General features: G+C 36.6%; 1 protein-coding gene across 2 annotated transcripts in view; it reads left to right on the top strand.

Annotated features, from left to right (window-relative positions):
• Positions 1–9,754: 9,754 nt before the first annotated feature.
• LOC104984106 (UDP-glucuronosyltransferase 2B31-like) overlaps positions 9,755–18,044 on the top strand; it is a 22,469-nt gene continuing 14,179 nt past the window's right edge. Inside the window, exons 1-3 of one of the 2 annotated variants that reach the window (XM_010833725.1) lie at positions 9,812–10,048; positions 10,565–10,610; positions 11,239–11,387. In XM_010833725.1, the coding sequence (XP_010832027.1) occupies positions 9,884–10,048; positions 10,565–10,610; positions 11,239–11,387 (360 nt within the window). In that variant the 5' untranslated portion in view covers positions 9,812–9,883. Of the gene's footprint in view, positions 10,611–11,238; positions 11,388–18,044 lie in introns of both variants that reach the window. The other variant, XM_010833724.1, reaches the window with a different exon arrangement.

Below are 18,044 nucleotides of genomic sequence, written 5' to 3' on the forward strand. Positions count from 1 at the left end.
GAGGGGTAGAAGATGAGATGGTTGGATAGCATCACCAACTTAGTGGACATGAATTTGAGTAAACTCTGAGAAATAGTAAAGGACAGGGAAGCCTGGCATGCTGCAGTCCATGAGGTTGCAAAGAGTCAGACATGACTTAGTGACTGAACAACAACAAAAACAAAATGATAATTTCCTGAGAAATATGTAGGAATTAAACTTATGGTTTGGAATCTGACAAGATGATGGTGTATAAGGATCTCAAACCCCTTCTCCCTGCAAACACATCAAAAATACATCTTCATGTGTAACAATTCAGAGAAAACTAACTGGAAACTGGCAAAACTCCTATAAAAATATAGCTGCAGGAAACATTTCCTTGTGATCAAGTGCTTAGTCATTTGGTCATGTCTTACTGTTTGTGACCCCATGGATTGTAGGCCCGCCATGCTCCTCTGTCCATGCGAATTCTCCAAGCAACAATACTGGAGTGGGTTGCCATCCCCTCCTCCAGGAGATGTTCCGAACTCAGGGATTGAATCCAGGTCTCCTGCACTGCAGGTGGATTCTTTATCATCTCAGTCACCAGGGAAGTCCCAAAATACTGGAGTGGGTAGCTGATCCCTACTCCAGGGGAACCTCCTGACCCAGGAATCAAACAGGGGTCTCCTGCATTCCAGACAGATTCTTTACCAGCTGAGTTACCCAGGAAGCCTTGTAATCGAGTAGGACAGAAAAAAAGGCATAGAACTGGAACCTCAGCCCCTGAGAGAGATCTGAATAAAAAGAGAACTCCCTCACAGGTGGACCCTCATCCTGGAGAGCTAGCAAGCAGAACTGCTGATCAGACAGCCCATCCTGGGGTCCTATATGGCTGCTGGGAAACCACTGAAACAAACATCAGGGTTGCAAATGCCTAGGTGCTGCTCTCAAAAAGTGCAGAAGTGGCTGGCTTGTTAACAGACAGTAAGGAGAAGCTCCACACCAGCAGCTGTCACTTTGCCATTCTCCTGAATCCAAGCAGCACAAACATCCCAGGCCTGTTCATTTCACATATCAGCTGGGAAAAGACTCAGACTGACTATACAGAGAAATCTGGGGGTTTTGGGTATGGTCCAGGTGGGAAGTCATGTCAATACTGGCACTTATTAGGCAGTGTTTCAAGAGTCACCACTACCAGCATACCATGGTCCATCTACCAAAGACTGTGGCCCCACCTACTTCATATCATAGCCTTGCATTACGTCTGGGACAACCACAATAAAGGAAGTAACACGAATTGAACTCAAGTTGCATGTAAGCAGAGCCACAGATGCCTACACAGGTTGTATATAGGACATCTGTGAGCACACGGACCTCATTGCTTCAGCACTCCCCACCCTTAGGGCAAGGAACACAATGATAACTTATGGTGAATGATGTAGGATTCATGATATCCGAAGAAGGTTTAGCTTTGGGATCAGGGACCAAGCTTGATCACTCAAGAGCTTTTGTGTAGCAGAGTTTTATTAAAGTGAAAAAGGACAGAGAAAGCTTCTGACATTGATATCAGAAGGGGGACAGAGAGCACCCCCCTTGCTAATCTTAGCAAGGGAGCTATATACTTTTTCAACTGGTTATTACAGTAAATATCTTCAAAGTTAAAAAAAAAAAAAAGTCGTGGCCAACTAGAAGAATGGTCAGTCTGCTTCTTTTCAAGTCTTTCTAATTTCTGTAAATGATATTATTACTCTTCCAATTACAATCTTTGCCGCATCATTTAAAAAAAAAATACAGTAAATCAAAAGAATGTCTCAAGGTTGTAAAATTCTTACCAGACCCACTCTCACTATTTACTGATGCTGGGAAAGATTGAAGGCAAGAGGAGAAGGGGATAATAGAGAATGAGATGGTTGGATGGCATTACCCACTTGATGGACATAAGTTTGAACAAGCTCTGGGAGTTGGTGATGGACAGGGAGGCGTGGGGTGCTGTAGTCCATGTGGTCAGAAAGAGTTGGACATGACTGAGCGACTGAACTGAGTCTGACCCCAGGGCTTCTACTCCAAAAAAGCAAAGATCAGACCCTACCTCTGACAGGGCAGTGAAAGCCCTGTTCAGTTCAGTTCAGAAAGCCATGTAGCAGAGAGGAAGTCCTGCCTCCCAACCTGCACAGTCTTTAGACACTCTGACCACAACAGCATCCCCTATCAAGGTGATAATGCCCAGTGCACACTGATAAAACTTGTGACTGACATTCATTTCTAAACCACTGCTCACAACAAAAACACACTGGAAACAGGCAGTCTATACCAGGACACTCCCACATAAAAATGCCATTTCATGACCATGATAAGACTATTTCTCCTAAATTCATGGAGACAAAAAAGTTAAGTGAAATAGAAAGCTGGAGAAAATATTCCCCAATAGAACAGCAAGAGACATCCCCTGAAAGAATAAAGGAAGAAACACAGACACCTGTCTATCAGACACTGAGTTCAAAAAGGCGGTAATAAATATACTAACTGAATTAAGAAAAATTATAGACATAAACACAGATCACTGTAACAAGGAATTAAACATTTTCAAGTTCAACTGATCAAAAAGGAACGATTTCTGAGACAAAGAACAATCCAGAAGCAATGAATAGTTGACTAAATGACACAGAAAAATGAATAAGTGATCTGGAAGACAGAATAATGGAAATGACTTAATCAGAACAGCAAACAGAAAAAGAAATTTTTGAAAAATGAAGGCAAATAGGAGACCCAGGGGATGATATAAAACATGCCAATTTATGCATTATAAAGGTTATAGAAGAAGAATAGATAGAGAAATGGATCAAAAATGTATTTGAAAAATTATGGATGGAAACTTTCCAAACCTAGAAAAGGAAACAGATTTCCAGGCACAGGAAACACAAAGGGTAAAAAACAAAATAAACCCAAATAGACACAAAAAAACATATAATTAATATGCAAAAGTTAACGATAAAGACAGAATTTAAGGAAGCAAGAAAAAAAAATATATTTTCAAAAGAACCCTCATAAGTCTATCAGCTGATTTCTTGGAACAAATTTTGCAAGCCATACAGAGAGTGCTGCTATAGACAAAGTCCTGAATGGGAAAACCCTGAAACCTAGGATACTCTGACCAGCAAGATTATCATTTGGAAAAGAAGGAAAGAAAAGAATTTCTCAGACATGCAAAAACTAGAAATATATGAAGCATCTTTTAAATCACAATGGTATGAAACTAGAAATCCCCTACAAAAAAGAAAAAGATGGAAAGAATTAACACATTAACACTATTCAACATGCTTATAAAGAAAACAATGGGTCAACAGTGAAATCAAAGAATAAATGAGAAAACAAAAATTGTTTTGTATGGCAAAACCAAGACAATATTGTAAAGTAATTAACCTCCAATTAAAGTAAATAAATTTATATTAAAAAAACTTTTAGTCAGTTTGAATATGGAACACTGAAAAGAAATATGACCTTTGAAAAATATATTTTATGTCATGAATACTTGTGAATTCTTACAATTTAGCACATTTTAATCTACTGGTTAGTCAACAATAATAATTTAAAAAAAAGAAAACACCACAAGCAATTGAAAATGAAAACACAGTTCTACAAAATCTATGGGATGTAGCAAAAACAATTTTAAGAAGGAAGGTCATAATGATGCAAGCCTTCTTCAAGAAACAAGAAAGATTTCAAATGTAACCTACCTTACAAAACAATTAGAGAAAAGAAAAAAAAAGAACAAAGAAAGACCAAATTTAGCATAAAAAAAGAAAATACAAGGGGTTAACATCCCAAATATACAAACAGCTCATACAGCTCAATATCAAAAAGCAAAGAACCTAATCAAAAAATGGGCAGAACACCCAAAGAAAAGATCTTCTTTTCCAAAGAGGACATACAGATGTCTAACCAACACATGACAAGATGTTCAACATTGAATTATCAGAGAAATGGAAATCAAAACCACAATGAGGTGTCCTTCACACTGCTTAGAATGACTAACATCAAAAAGTCTATAAATAATAAATGCTGAAGAAGATGTGGAGAAAGGGAACTTTCATATACTATTGCTGGAAATATAAATTGAAGTAACCATTATGGTAAACAGTATAGAGGTTCCTTAAAAAGTAATAATAGAATTACCACAATATCTAGAAATTCCATGCCTAGGTATATATCCAAAAAAATAGAAAACTGTAATTCAAAATGATACATCCACCCTGATATTCATAGCAGTACAATAGCCAAAACACAGAAGTCACTTAAGTGCCCAGCAACAGATGACTGTCTTAGAAAGATGTGGGATATGTGTACAGTGAAATATTAGTCATAAGCAAGAATGAAATAATGTTATTTGTGGCAATATGGATGGGCCTAGAGAATATTGTGCTAAGTGATATAAATCAGTCAGAGAGAGACACATACTGTAAGATATAAATTATACATTGAATCTAAAAATTAACACAAATTGAATCTATATACAAAGTAGAAACAGACTTACAGACATAGATAATAAATTTATGGTTACCTGGGAAAGGGGGAAGGACAAATTAAGAATACAGTATAACCAAAACAAACTACATAAAAGAAACAAGTATCTACCGAATAGCAAGGGGAATTATGGGCTTCCCTGATAGCTCAGCTGGTAAAAAATCCGCCTGCAATGCAGGAGACCCTGGTTTAATCCCTGGGTTGGGAAGATCCCCTGAAGAAGAGAACGGCTCCCCACTCCAGTATTCAAGCCTGAAGAATTCCATGGACCGTGTAGTCCACGGGGTCACAAAGAGTCAGACACAACTGAGCGACTTTCACTCACTTACAAGGGGAATTGTACCAAATATCTAATAATAAACTATAATGAAATATAATCTATAAAATACTGAATCGTTTTGCTGAACATGTGAAACTAACAAAAAATTATAAATCAACTAACATAAATAAGCAAGCAAATATATATATGTACAAATTAAGGGCTGCAAAACCATGGCCTCTGACCTAACTCTTGGTAGCCATTTGCGTTTTTCCATTGAGTTAAAATTCATGTTACAGGAAATTCACGTTTTTAACTGTAATAAATTGTATAATTCTGTGTTAAGTTAATGAATGTACAATGATGTGCAACTGTCACCTGTATCTGGATCCAGAGTATTTAAACTCTATAGCCTTTAGATAGTTATTTCCTGTCCACCCACTCCCAGGCCCTAGCAAGTAAGCCTTGTGCTTTCATCACTGTGCAGCATTTAAGAAATACCAGAAAACAAACAAAAGAAATGCAAGACTAAAACTTTAACCAGGCTTCTTTCTGTACTTTTCACGTATTTTCTTGGTTCTTAAATTAAAATTATCTGATGAATTAAAATTTACTATTAATTCCTTGATTGTTCTTTTATTGAATGTATACAAGAACACAGAATGTGTCAAAGCATTAGAATATAGAGAAACTTTTCAAGAACACTTTGAACCTCCCAATTTCTGAATGGCAGTACAGCATGTTCCACAGACTAGCTCCCACATGAAACAAGCATCACAAGTGAAAAATATTTTTAAGACAACTATTTAAAGTGTCTTTTAAAGAAATTATCCTAAAGACATACAGCAAATAAAGATACATTTGTTCCAGAAATACACTAACAGCAAAATGAGTGATAGCCTGTGGTATTTGAACCTCAACTTACTCCCTCTCTCACCCTCTCTACTCAGAGTGAGAGACTCTATTCCAGGTAGATTCAGAAAGAGCACGGGGTTCTCACTCCCCACAGCTCCCTTTTGAGTGCCGTGGTATCTTCTTGGAAGGGTCAAGCTGCTTGACTTTCTATATCTCTCTCACACACACAGTTATGTGTTACAGAGGCAAAGTTCAGACAAATGTTGCTGAGAGGGATCTCCCTTATTCCCTGAGCCCCAGTGATAGGAAGAAGCTCCATTAATGCACAACATATTGAGAATACCAAATTCCAAATACTCATTTCCCCAGGTCATTCAAAGGATGGAGTTTCCATGAGGAAACAGGCAAACTAAAAAGAGAGGCCATGGTCTGACTGCTAAAGTGGGGATGCCACTCGGAAAGAAGCATGCCACTATTATTCCCCAGCTCTGGAAGCCAAGGTTCAGAGAATTTGACCAGATGGAGACTCAGGGCATAAACACAGAGCTCTAAGCTATTCCATAAGAAACTCACTTTATTTCAAAATTTCTGTGGGAAGTTCAAATCTAAGAACGCCAACAAACTATGAAAGATAATTTGGTAAGCAATTAAAAGAAATCTGGTTGTCTCATAATAGATACAGGTCAAACCATTGACAAACAAGTTTATCAAGGATACAGCTATTGAAGAGCCTTCCTGAGGTAAAAATCCACCTGAGATGCTGATTTCAAAGAGTATGCCCGCAAAAGAGCCTAAACTTTCTGGGATCAGATTCTGAGGCAATTTATGCTCCCAATATATTATCAGAAAATATTACTCATCACCCAGCAATCAGTGAAAGCTAAAAGTAAGAAAAGAGGCAGTTAAAAGGAGCACCCTACTAAAATCACTGCTGCCCAGTAATGTGAATATCCCCGAGGCTGCACCCTCCAAGAAACCATGTCAGAGCCTTAACACAGTAGGGGAAAAAGACTTCACTAAAATAGTCCATGTAGTCACTAAATAAATACCAGTAACAATACATGGAGCTGGAAAGGGCCAGTATCCAGAGTAGCTACACTCTATTGTCTAAACGCAAAGTTTAACAATAACTTCACAACATATATATAAAAAAGTATGAATATGTGACCTATATGGAGAAAAAAACAGGCAAAAGAAACTGCCTGTTAGAGGTACTAATGGTTGGCTTTAACAGGAAAAACTTTAAAATTAGCTAATCTCAATGGGCTCAATGACCCAAAGGAAACCACCAAAAAAGACAAAACACTGAAATATATAAAATAAGAAGCTAAAATAAAAAATATAAATTATCATAAGAAACTATTGGAAATAGTATTATTCCTACAATGTGGAGAATTTAGAAGAAATGGATACATTCTTGAAAGTATACAACCTACCCTCAGGAAACTATGCTTAAAGAAGAAACATATAATAAAAATGTCCCACCTAATAGAGTCTATAAATAATAGATAGAAACCATATTTTATGAAGTAACAAATGAAAATTTTGAAGTAGAAAATTGAAATATCTGAAACAAAAAATTCACTAAGGTGGGAGGTATTTAACAAGTAGATTTGAAGAACTGATGAAAAAGCCAGAAAACTTAAGATAGATCAACAATATAATCCAAAGAACAGAGAGAAAAAAAGAGTAAAGAAAAATAGACAGAGGGGTAGATAATTGTGGAACATAATTAAGCACAATACATACACAAGGGGTTGACCCTGTGACTCGGTAGGAAAAAATCTGCCTGTAATGCAGGACATACAAAAGAAGCCATAGGTTCAGTCTCTGGAAGGCCCCCTGGAGAAGGAAATGGCAACCAACTCCAGTATTCTTGCCTGGAACATCCCATGGACAGAGGAGCCTGACATGACTCAGTGACTAATACAACAACAATAACACTCAAAAAGGGGAGTGCCAGAAGAAAAATGTAAAGTAAAATCTTCAAAAAATAATGCCTGAAAGCATCCCAATTATGATGAAAACTATTAATCTACACACTGCATTTGCTCAACCAATTTCAAGTAGGATAAACACAGGAGAGCCATATAAAGACATTAGTGAAATGTTGAAAGCTAAGGACAGAAAATCTTGAAGCATTGAGAAAAATTATTCATCCATAAAAGCAAACTCCAAAAAGATACTACTTATTTTTCATCAGAAACAGTGGATGCTCTATGGCAATGGGATGTCATGTTCAAAGTGCTCAAAGTCAAAACTGTCAGCCAAAAATTCTGTCAAACAAAGCTATCTTTCAAAACTGAGGGCAAAATACATACATTTCTCTATACCCCACCCCAGAAAGAATTCTTTGCTATGAATTCTGACATACAGGAAAAGCCAAAGAGAGGTTTTCAGAGGTTTTCAGGTTTTCAAGAAAATAAACCCAGACTACAATTCTAATCACCATAATCAACCAAAGAGCACTGGTGAAGATAACTAAAGAATTATACAAGACAATACAAACACACTGTGGTTCTGGAGAAGACTCTTGAGAGTCCCTTGGACTGCATGGAGATCAAACCGGTCAATCCTGAAGGAAATCAATCCTGAATAGTCATTGGAAGGACTGATGCTAAAGCTGAACCTCCAGTACTTTGGCTACCTGACTGAAGAGCTGAATCATCGGAAAAGACCCTGATGCTGGGAAAGATTGAAGGCAGAAGGAGAAGGGGACGACAGAGGAAGAGATGGCATCACTGGCTCAATGGACATGAATATGAGCAAACTCTCAGAGATAGTGAAGGACAGGGAAGCCTGGCATGACACAGTCCATCTGGTCACAAAGAGTCGGATATGACTGAGTGACTGAACAACAGCAAACACACATTTCTTCTCCTTTCTTCCCTTAACAAATATAAAATGCAAGCATGCAAATCAAGCATATAGTTATATTGTTAAGCACATTACAATGTAGTTAATATATTAATATTAGATGGGGAGCTGTTGCTGCAGTGGTACAGCATGATAGATTAAAGCTGTGGCTTAGGATACAGAGAGGCTATGTCGACCAGCAGCAGCTCAGCCTAGGTATGTCCAGTCAAAGTCACGATTAAGAATACAGAGTGCTGTACTAAGTTGTTTCTGTCATGTACAACTATGTGTGACCCCATGGACTGTAGCCTACCAGGCTCTTCTGTCCATGGGGCTCTCCAGGCAAGAATACTGGAGTGGGTTGTCGTGGACTTCCCCAGGGCATCTTCCAGACTCAGGGATCGAACCTGAGTTTCTTATATATAATCTGCATTGACAGATGGGTTCTTTACCACTAGCACTACCCAGGAACCCTCAGGAATACAGAGTGATGGCCAAGGAAACAGCAGAGTGGCCCTAGTTATGGCAAAAAAAAGCACTGACTTAGAACCTGGGGCCAGAACACAGAGCAGCAGCTCCAGTCTCATAGATGGCAAGGCACTGTAACATCTCAACCAAGGAAAGCAGGGTACAGGAGTGATGGGGCCCCAAGCTCAGGTTTCACCACAGTGACATTTCCAGCTTCAGGAAAGACACAGCATCAGGAACTCTTGGCAGTTCTGTCAAATGAAATCAGCACTGGTGAAGATTATGGAAGTCCTCAGTAACAAAGGCTGCAGATGCTTACAGAGGTGGTGCTCTTTGGAATTCTCCTGCTCTCTTTCTCTCCATGGGGAAGATCCTGATGGAGGGATCCTTAATGCTGCCAAGCTGGTCTGAACTGAAGGATGTTGCTATGTATGTAAAATCATTCCCATGGTTTTTTACATGGACATCTTCAGTTTTTGCTTTGCCCTCTTCAGGGTTTCTACTCCTTCATCATTATAATAGAACTTTCCCCAAATAATTTACATTGGTTTGTACTTGTTCATTTATTATTTTTGTTGTTTTTGTGAGGGATACAAGTGTTGGGACCTCCTAGCCCTCCATCTTGAAGATGTCACCTTATTTCAAATTCTGTGTCAAGGAGACTGCAGACAAAAGTGCCTCTCATTCCTACTGTTTCTACACGAGTCTTATCTCTTACATAACATAGTGAATTTGTTGTACAAGATCCTTGACTTTTAGATGAGTAATAGCACTGGCAAAACATTAAACACACTCATCTGGAAGTGTTCTACACTTTGCCCTTTTGCTGCTCTCCACACCTGCTGACCATTCATATCATGTATTTACTTGAAATGGAGGAGTTATAATTTAACTTCCAGACTGATTTCTCTTTTGCTATGAGCTTGAGCTGCCAGATACAGTTATTTTAAAGAAGTACTGCATATGAACATGATGGCTGTGAAACGGCTCTTGCTTCTGCTGCTGCTACAGCTGACTTGTTACTTTAGCTCTGGGAGTTGTGGAAAGGTGCTGGTGTGGCCAGTAGAATATAGTCACTGGATGAATATGAAGATAATTCTGGATGAACTTGTCATGAGGGGTCATGAGGTGACTGTTTTGACATCTTCAGCTTCCATTTTGATTGATCCCAACAAACCATCTGCCATCAAATTTGAGAATTTCTCAGTATCTTTAACTAAAGATGATTTTGAGGATGCTTTGAAGAATTTTGTCGGGAACTGGACAGACCTGACAAATTCATTTTGGACATTTCCTTTGTTACTGCAAAGCTTATTTGATGAATATTCTGATCTTACTCTAAAGATCTGTAAAGAACTTATTTCAAACAAGAAACTTATGACAAAACTACATGAATCAAGGTTTGATGTTGTCCTTGCAGATACCGTTGGACCCTGTGGAGAGCTGCTGGCTGAGATATTTAAAGTACCTTTAGTGTACAGTGTCCGCTTCACTCCCGGTTATTCAATTGAAAGGAAGAGTGGGAAACTCCCATACTCACCATCCTACGTACCTGTTATATTGTCTGAATTAAGTGATCACATGACATTCATGGAGAGGGTCAAAAATATGATATATGTACTTTATTTTGACTTTTACTTCCAGATGTTAAATGAGAAGAAGTGGGACCAGTTTTACAGTGAAGTACTAGGTAAGTCAGGTTTTTAGTTGATGGCATAAAGTCCTAATTTTCCTTGGAATAAAAGTTTGTATAAAGTCACAGAAATTTGTCTATTATAAGTAAAATGATGAAAAGAAAATATAAAATGTTCCATCAATCTCATAAAATGTATAGAAACATTACATGATAGGGTAAGATACAATCCTGTGGTCCATTACTAGTACAGGACACTCCAGAAAGTCATAAACCACAGATTGAAACACTTAGGACTTCTCTAAACAATTGTATATCCATCTTACTAAACTTTTTTAACTTGAAAAAAGTCACTAGAAAATTCATAAAATGTCTTAATAAATGAAGACATGTAGATTGAAGAGTTACACACATATTTGTAACACAAGCTTCCAGGTAGCATTAATTTTTTTTTATTTATATAGTTCAGTTTTCAGACATTTTATGTTTAATATATATTATACACACACATATATATTTGCTTTATCAAAGAATAGAAACATTCAAACATCTTTGGCTACATCATTCCCCCAATCTCTTTTATAAAACTTACCTAATATATATATATATATATATATATGGCAATATTCTCATTTGATCTGAGTCTTGTTTTTTTTTTTTTTTTTTTTTTTTTCCTTCCTTCCAGGGAGACCAACTACATTATTAGAGACAATGGGAAAAGCTGAATTTTGGCTCTTTCGATCCTACTGGGATTTTGAATATCCTTGCCCACTACTACCAAATGTTGAATTTATTGGAGGCCTCCACTGCAAACCTGCCAAACCTCTGCCTAAGGTCACCTACTCTTCTCTGTTGTGCTTCTTTAACTTTGCATTTTCAGTAGGAATAATTTTGCATTCTTTATTTATAATGTTTAATTACAGTGAGAGTGATGTAGGAAACTAAAGTGACTTCCAATTAGAAACTCATATTCCACACCAACACAAGTATCTGAATTTCGTTAACATTTCAGAATAAAAGAGGGATACCTGGGAGATTTTGAGAATATGTCAGTTAAATTATGATTTCATCATTTAATGCATAATAAAGCATCAGACACTCATTAAAAATAATTATAAAGTGACTAGCATATTCCAAAAGTAAGTGATAATATGCAGAGAAATGGTAGAGACCCAGTTTCTGCCACTTGATGCTCTACCTGGAAAAACAGAATACAGACAAGTAATAAACTTGTGTATTAATTTTTACAATATGGAAAGACCACAATGATAAGGAAACATCTAACAGCAATCACAGAAATATCTCTGAGTCATTAATAATTAAGGTGAGATCCAAAGGATATTCAGGAATAATTGAAGGTATAAGGGCAGAAGTGGATACAAAAGGAAAGCAGGTTGAGTAGTAATAATAGTGGCCAAGAAGTCCAAGTTTCATCAAAAGAGGAAGAGGCTCAGTAAAGAGTCAGATGATGCTGAAGAGGTAAGTTGGAGACAGAGAATTATGAGGAGTTTGAAGCATCTAGTAAAGGTGTTAGGTAGAACTTTAAAAGGGTCAAGGGAGAGATTTGATCACATTAAAAAAAAAAAAAACCTATATAGGATATAGTCACTGGGTTGGATTGTAAAGGGGGAAGAGTAGAAAGGGACACCATTTAGCAAGTTGCTGTGAAATACAGGAAACAAGGATGGAAAAGATATGACCACACTAAATCATGATAATAGTACCAACCTCATATTGTTCTTGTGGGGAAAAAAACTGTACATATGAAGCATCCAAAATGTCCCTGACACAAACTCAGTGGCCTAGAAGAAATATTAAGTATTGTTTTTTTGCTGCTATTACATACTATCAATAACACAATGTGTGCCAGCCACCTGGATTTAATTCCTAATTGAATCAAGACTGGTTTCCTAACACATCAAGATTATGCTCTCCAGTAAATTCCTAGAAAGCAGATATCCCATGAAGTGATTTAAAAATAAATTTTTAATTTTTTTTAGAAAAAAATTAAGTTAATAAAAGTAATTTAATAAAATTTAAATAAAATATAATTTAATAACAATTTAAGATTTTAATATTAAGAATTTCTTAAGGTTTCAGTAATTAAATGAGCAAGATGAAAAGCTAGAATTATTTTCTGTTCACCTGTGCTCTAGACAAAATGAAAATTATTCTTTGACAACATAAATGTATGCCCTAACAATTTTTGCAGTCAAATACAACATTTCCTTGCCTTCACATCAGCTTTTAAACCAGTCCTCATTTGAAATCCCAGGGTTTTATAGCTTACAGCATAAAAGGAATAACTTCGTCTATTAGGCCAAGTGTTTTCTGCTTACCCTGACCTTATACAAAAACCTCAGCAAAGCTCTCTTAAGGAGTGTAGGTCTCAACATCATAGCTGCCTGACAGAATGAACACAGAGAAAATGCACACTGCCTATATAGGAATCATAAATTCTGCAGATTATGATAAAGACCAAATAATTTGTGCCACTTGAATCTGAAAACTGTCCAATTATAAAATTTCTTCAGTTCATAGGGCTCTATTTCTAATGAAGGAAAGCAAGAATATAATTTGTTATAAATTAAAATGATTAGTTTTTAATGTAGCTAAAACTTAAATAGGAAGCAAATAATCTTCAGCAAACTATTTTGTGATCTCTTAAGAGATTCTTTAGTCTACTCATTATTGGTGGAAAAATTAAACTGATATCTTTTTCAAAGGGAAAACTCTTTGGATTGCAAATTGTTTGAGTTATCTATGGTAATTTTCATAGTGTCTAAAGGCTGAAATAAGATTAGTGACAGTTCTTCACTACCTAACCATGTATTTTGAAAGATTTCACCATTCTCATTTCAGGAACATGATAGTGTTAGTAAGAAGGGAGGTTAGAAGGAAAGGGAGAATGACAAGGAAAGATGAACAGTAGGATAATGATAATAATCAGTAAATGTAGCTGTTGCTATTAAGTTGTAAAGCAAGATTTGAATCCAAGTCAATTATTGTGAGGATTTCATCATATAGAAAATTATTCCTTCAAACAATAACTTTTCTATTAATTATTAGGTTCTCAGAAATTTTCATTACCTTTGAAAGAATTGACTTTTGGCAAAATGCATCAATAGTTTTGATATCAATTCCTCATTCAGTATGTGATTTGAAAAACTTTTCTCCCATTCTGTAGCTTGTATTTTCATTGTGTTGATTGTCTCTTTTGCTGTGAAGAAGCTTTTGAGTTTGATATAGTCCTATCATTGATTTTTTTCTTCTATCATGATTTTGGTGTCATATTCAAAAAAATCATTTTCAAAACCAATATTAAGGAAGCTTCTCTCCACTTTTTTTTTAAAGACTACTATGCTGTCTAGTCTTATGTGAAGTCTTTGATTCATTTTTGTGAAATGTGTACAATAGGGATCTCCTTTCACTTTTTTGCAAGTGCTTAGTTTTCTCAGAAGACAAAGAATAGACTAACATTTCCCAATTAGGTGTTCTTGTCTTCCTTGTGAAATATTGACTATAAATGCTGTTTTAATTCTGGACCCTGCATTCTCTTTCACTGTTCTATTTGTCTATCTTTAGGCCAATAGCATATTGTCTTAAATATTACAGCTTTGTAGTATAATTTGAAATTGGTAGGTGTGATGCTCTGGCTGGCATCGAGCAGTGTGGATATTTCAATAGTATTATCTCTTATGATCCATGAATACATGATGTTTTTCCATTTATTTGTTTTTTCTGCTATTTCTTCCAACAAAGGCTTATAACTGTGCAGAGTTTTCACTTCATTGGTTAAGTTTATTTCTAGTTATTTTATTATCTTTGATCATATAGTAAATAGCATAATTTTTTTAGATGTTTCATTATTAGCATAGAAAAATGCAACTAATTTCTGTATGTTGATTTTTTATACTATAACTTTACTGAATGTGTTGACTAGTTCAGGTTTTTAGTTGAACCTCTGGGATTATCTGTACAAAAAAATTATGTCATCCACCAAAAAAAAAAAAGAATGACGATTTTACTTCTTCTTTTCTGATTTGGATACCTTTTATCTTTTTGTCTTGCCTCCTTGCTCTAGCTAGGACTTCTAATACTATGTTGAATGAGTGTGAGAGGCCATCCATGTCTTGTTCCTGATCTTAGAGAAAAAGTTTTCAAATTTTCATTGTTGATCATGTTAGCTTTGAGTTTACCATATATGGTCTTTATTATGTTGAGGTCTTTCTACACCCAATATATAGGAGGTTTTATCAGGACAGGATGTTATCTTGTCAAATGTTATTTTCCATCTCTTGAGATAATCAAGTTATTTTATCTTTTATTGTATTAATGCAATGTATTACATCTATTGATTTGGATGTTGAACCATCTTTGCATCCTATGGATAAATTCCACTTGGTCATGGTATATAATTTTTTTAATGTGCTGTTGAATTTGGTTTCCTGATATTTGGATGAAAATTTTTGCATATATATTTACCCTGGATATTGGCATATAGTTTCCTTTACTTAGAATGTCCTTTTGTATTTGATATCAAGGTGTAATATTGGCCTTGTAGAATGAGTTTAGAAATGTTCCTTCTCTCCTGTTTAATTTTTTAGGAAAAGTTTTTGAAGCAATGATTCTCAACCCTTGGAGTAAGTACTGATGAGCTTCATGCTATGTGGGGATGTGTCTGAATGAGGGACTGACAGAGATCCCACTTTAGTCTCTATGAAGCTTCATAGTCTCAGAATTACTACTTTCCTCTCTTTGGCTTTTTAAACTATATTACAAGTTTGCTGCTGCTAAGTCGCTTCAGTCGTGTCCGACTCTGTACGACCCCATAGACGGCGGCCCACCAGGCTCCCTCGTCCCTGGGATTCTCCAGGCAAGAACACTGGAGTGGGTTGCCATTTCCTTCTCCAATGCATGAAAGGGATAAGTGAAAGTGAAGTCGCTCAGTCATGTCCGACTCTTCGTGACCCCATGGTCTGCAGCCTACCAGACTCCTCCGTCCATGGGATTTTCCGTCAAGAGTACTGGAGTGGGGTGCCATTGCCTTCTCCATATTACAAGTTTACAGAGACATATTTGGAGGAGAAATTCATATTTTCTTCAGATAATCATATTATTGTTTATAAAATGAGGTCCATACTGTTTAAGCAGTCTCTGAAATGTAACCGTGCAACTCCTAAAAGACTTGACAAGTGAATCAGCTGGGAGAACTAAAGAGATTCAGGTTGAAAAAGCAAAACTGATATTAACTTACTGTCTTTTCCAATGAAAGACTTCACGATAAGTTTCATACAATTTTCATCAACCATATTTGAACTAATGGTACTTACAGTTCTTTGATGTACAGAGATGAAAATCTTCCTTTAATATTATTTTGATTCTGATAATGTTTATACTTCAGTAGAAGAAAAAAAAATCACACATATGCATGTTAAATGTCCCTACCCCAGGGGAGTTTAAGAACCCTCGAGTTCCAACCAGTGGATACCTAGGGTTCCTAGAACCCAAAATAAGAAAGAACCCTGCAATTTAGAAGCCATTTATAAAGCCTGGGAAAATTATCTTAGGAGAGAACCCTTTGGGTGGGGGGCATTTTTGGTCATATAGTCTTTCCCCTTGTTGATATAACTTTGCTTGTGGCCTCCAAGGAAGAGCTGAGAATGGGCTCAGAAGTCAGTGTGGCCATGGGGATCTCCGAGTTAAAGAGCTTGGACAACAATGCAGTGATGACCATTTCCATGTGTGACATGGTGGATGCAGTTCCCTGACCTTGAAGGAACATTGTAGTTTGTTTTTTTTTTTAGATTTTAATTGTCACCAGCATCAAATTCCTCCAAAATTTTCAGAATTCTTTCCTCCAAATTCTGAAATTCATATACTTCTAAGGACCAGGACCTATGGACCAGGAAATAAATTTTATTCTAAGTTAAACTAAGATCGTTGAGAATTTATAATACATACACAAATAGGGAGGAAAAAAAGAATGTATAATTTGGTTTCCCTGTTGGCTCAGTGGTAAAGAATTTGCCTGCCAAAGCAGGGGACACAGTTTCAATCCCTGATCTGGGAAGATCCCCTGGAGAAGGAAATGACAATCCATTTCAGTATTCTTGACTGGAAAACCCCATGTAGCCTGGCATGCTACTAGCCATGGAGTCACAAAGAGTCAGACACAACTTAGTGACTCAAGAACAACAGTAAATATTAATATTTTATAGAATGTGTCAGTGAAGTCTTCTAGTCCTGGTGTTTTCTGTGTTGGGAAATTTTTGATTACTGGTTCAGTATCTTTACTCATTATAATTATTCAGATTTTCTAATTCTTCCTGATTCTGCCTTGACATATTATGTATTTCTAGGACTTTATCTATTCTTTGTGGTACATAATTTGTTGGTGTATAATTCTACACAGCAGTATCTTATGACCTTATGTATTTTTGTGATTTTAGTTTAATGTCTTCTCTTTCGTTTCTAATTTTATTTATGAGTCTTCTTCTTTCTTTTGTTAGTCTAGCTAAAGTTTGTCATTTTTGTTTATCTTTTTGAAAAGACAAAGACCAATACTGTATGATATCCCTTGTACGAGGAGGGCATGGAAACCCACTCCAGTATTCTTGCCTGGAGAATTCCCACGTGCAGAGGAGCCTGGCAGGCTACAGCCCATGGGATTGCAAAGAGTCGGACACGACTGAGTGACTAAGCACACACACCAATCCCTTGTTTGAGGAAACTTAAAAAGGTCAGACTTTTAATAAAGGAGAGTAATATGGTAGTGGTTACCAGGGGCTAAGGGCTGGGAGAAATAAAGAGATGCTTTTAAGGGTACAAACTTGCATCTCAGAGTAAATAAGTACTATAGACATAAGGTACAGAACAGTGATTGTAGACAACAATATTATAATCATCAAGCATGCTGAGACTAGATCTTAGTTATTACAACCACAAAAAAAGAAAATATAATTATGTAACATTATGAAGATGTAAACTATCATTAAAATGGCAAACCTATTACAATATATAAATGTATCAAATCATTATGTCTTAAGTTCCATAATGCTTTATGTCAAATATATTTTATTCTTCTAAAAAAGTGCATGAATTTTAAAATAAGGATATCCCTACTCAGTAGTATACCTTATTTCATTTTTATAACTTTTTGTATTTTGCATGCTTTTGCCATGCTGCTGCTACTGCTGCTAAGTCGCTTCAGTCGTGTCCGACTCTGTGCGACCCCATAGACGGAAGCCCACCAGGCTCCTCCGTCCATAGGATTTTCCAGGCAAGAGTACTGGAGTGGGGTGCCATTGCCTTCTCTCTTGCTTTTGCCATCAGATCAGATCAGATCAGTCGCTCAGTCGTGTCTGACTCTTTGCGACCCCATGAATCGCAGCACGCCAGGCCTCCCTGTCCATCACCAACTCCCGGAGTTCACTCAGACTCACGTCCATCAAGTCAGTGATGCCATCCAGCCATCTCATCCTCTGTCGC

This window comes from Bison bison, unplaced genomic scaffold (genome assembly GCF_000754665.1).
Source record: "Bison bison bison isolate TAMUID 2011002044 unplaced genomic scaffold, Bison_UMD1.0 scf7180017863882, whole genome shotgun sequence".
In the NCBI taxonomy this organism is placed as follows: domain Eukaryota; kingdom Metazoa; phylum Chordata; class Mammalia; order Artiodactyla; family Bovidae; genus Bison; species Bison bison.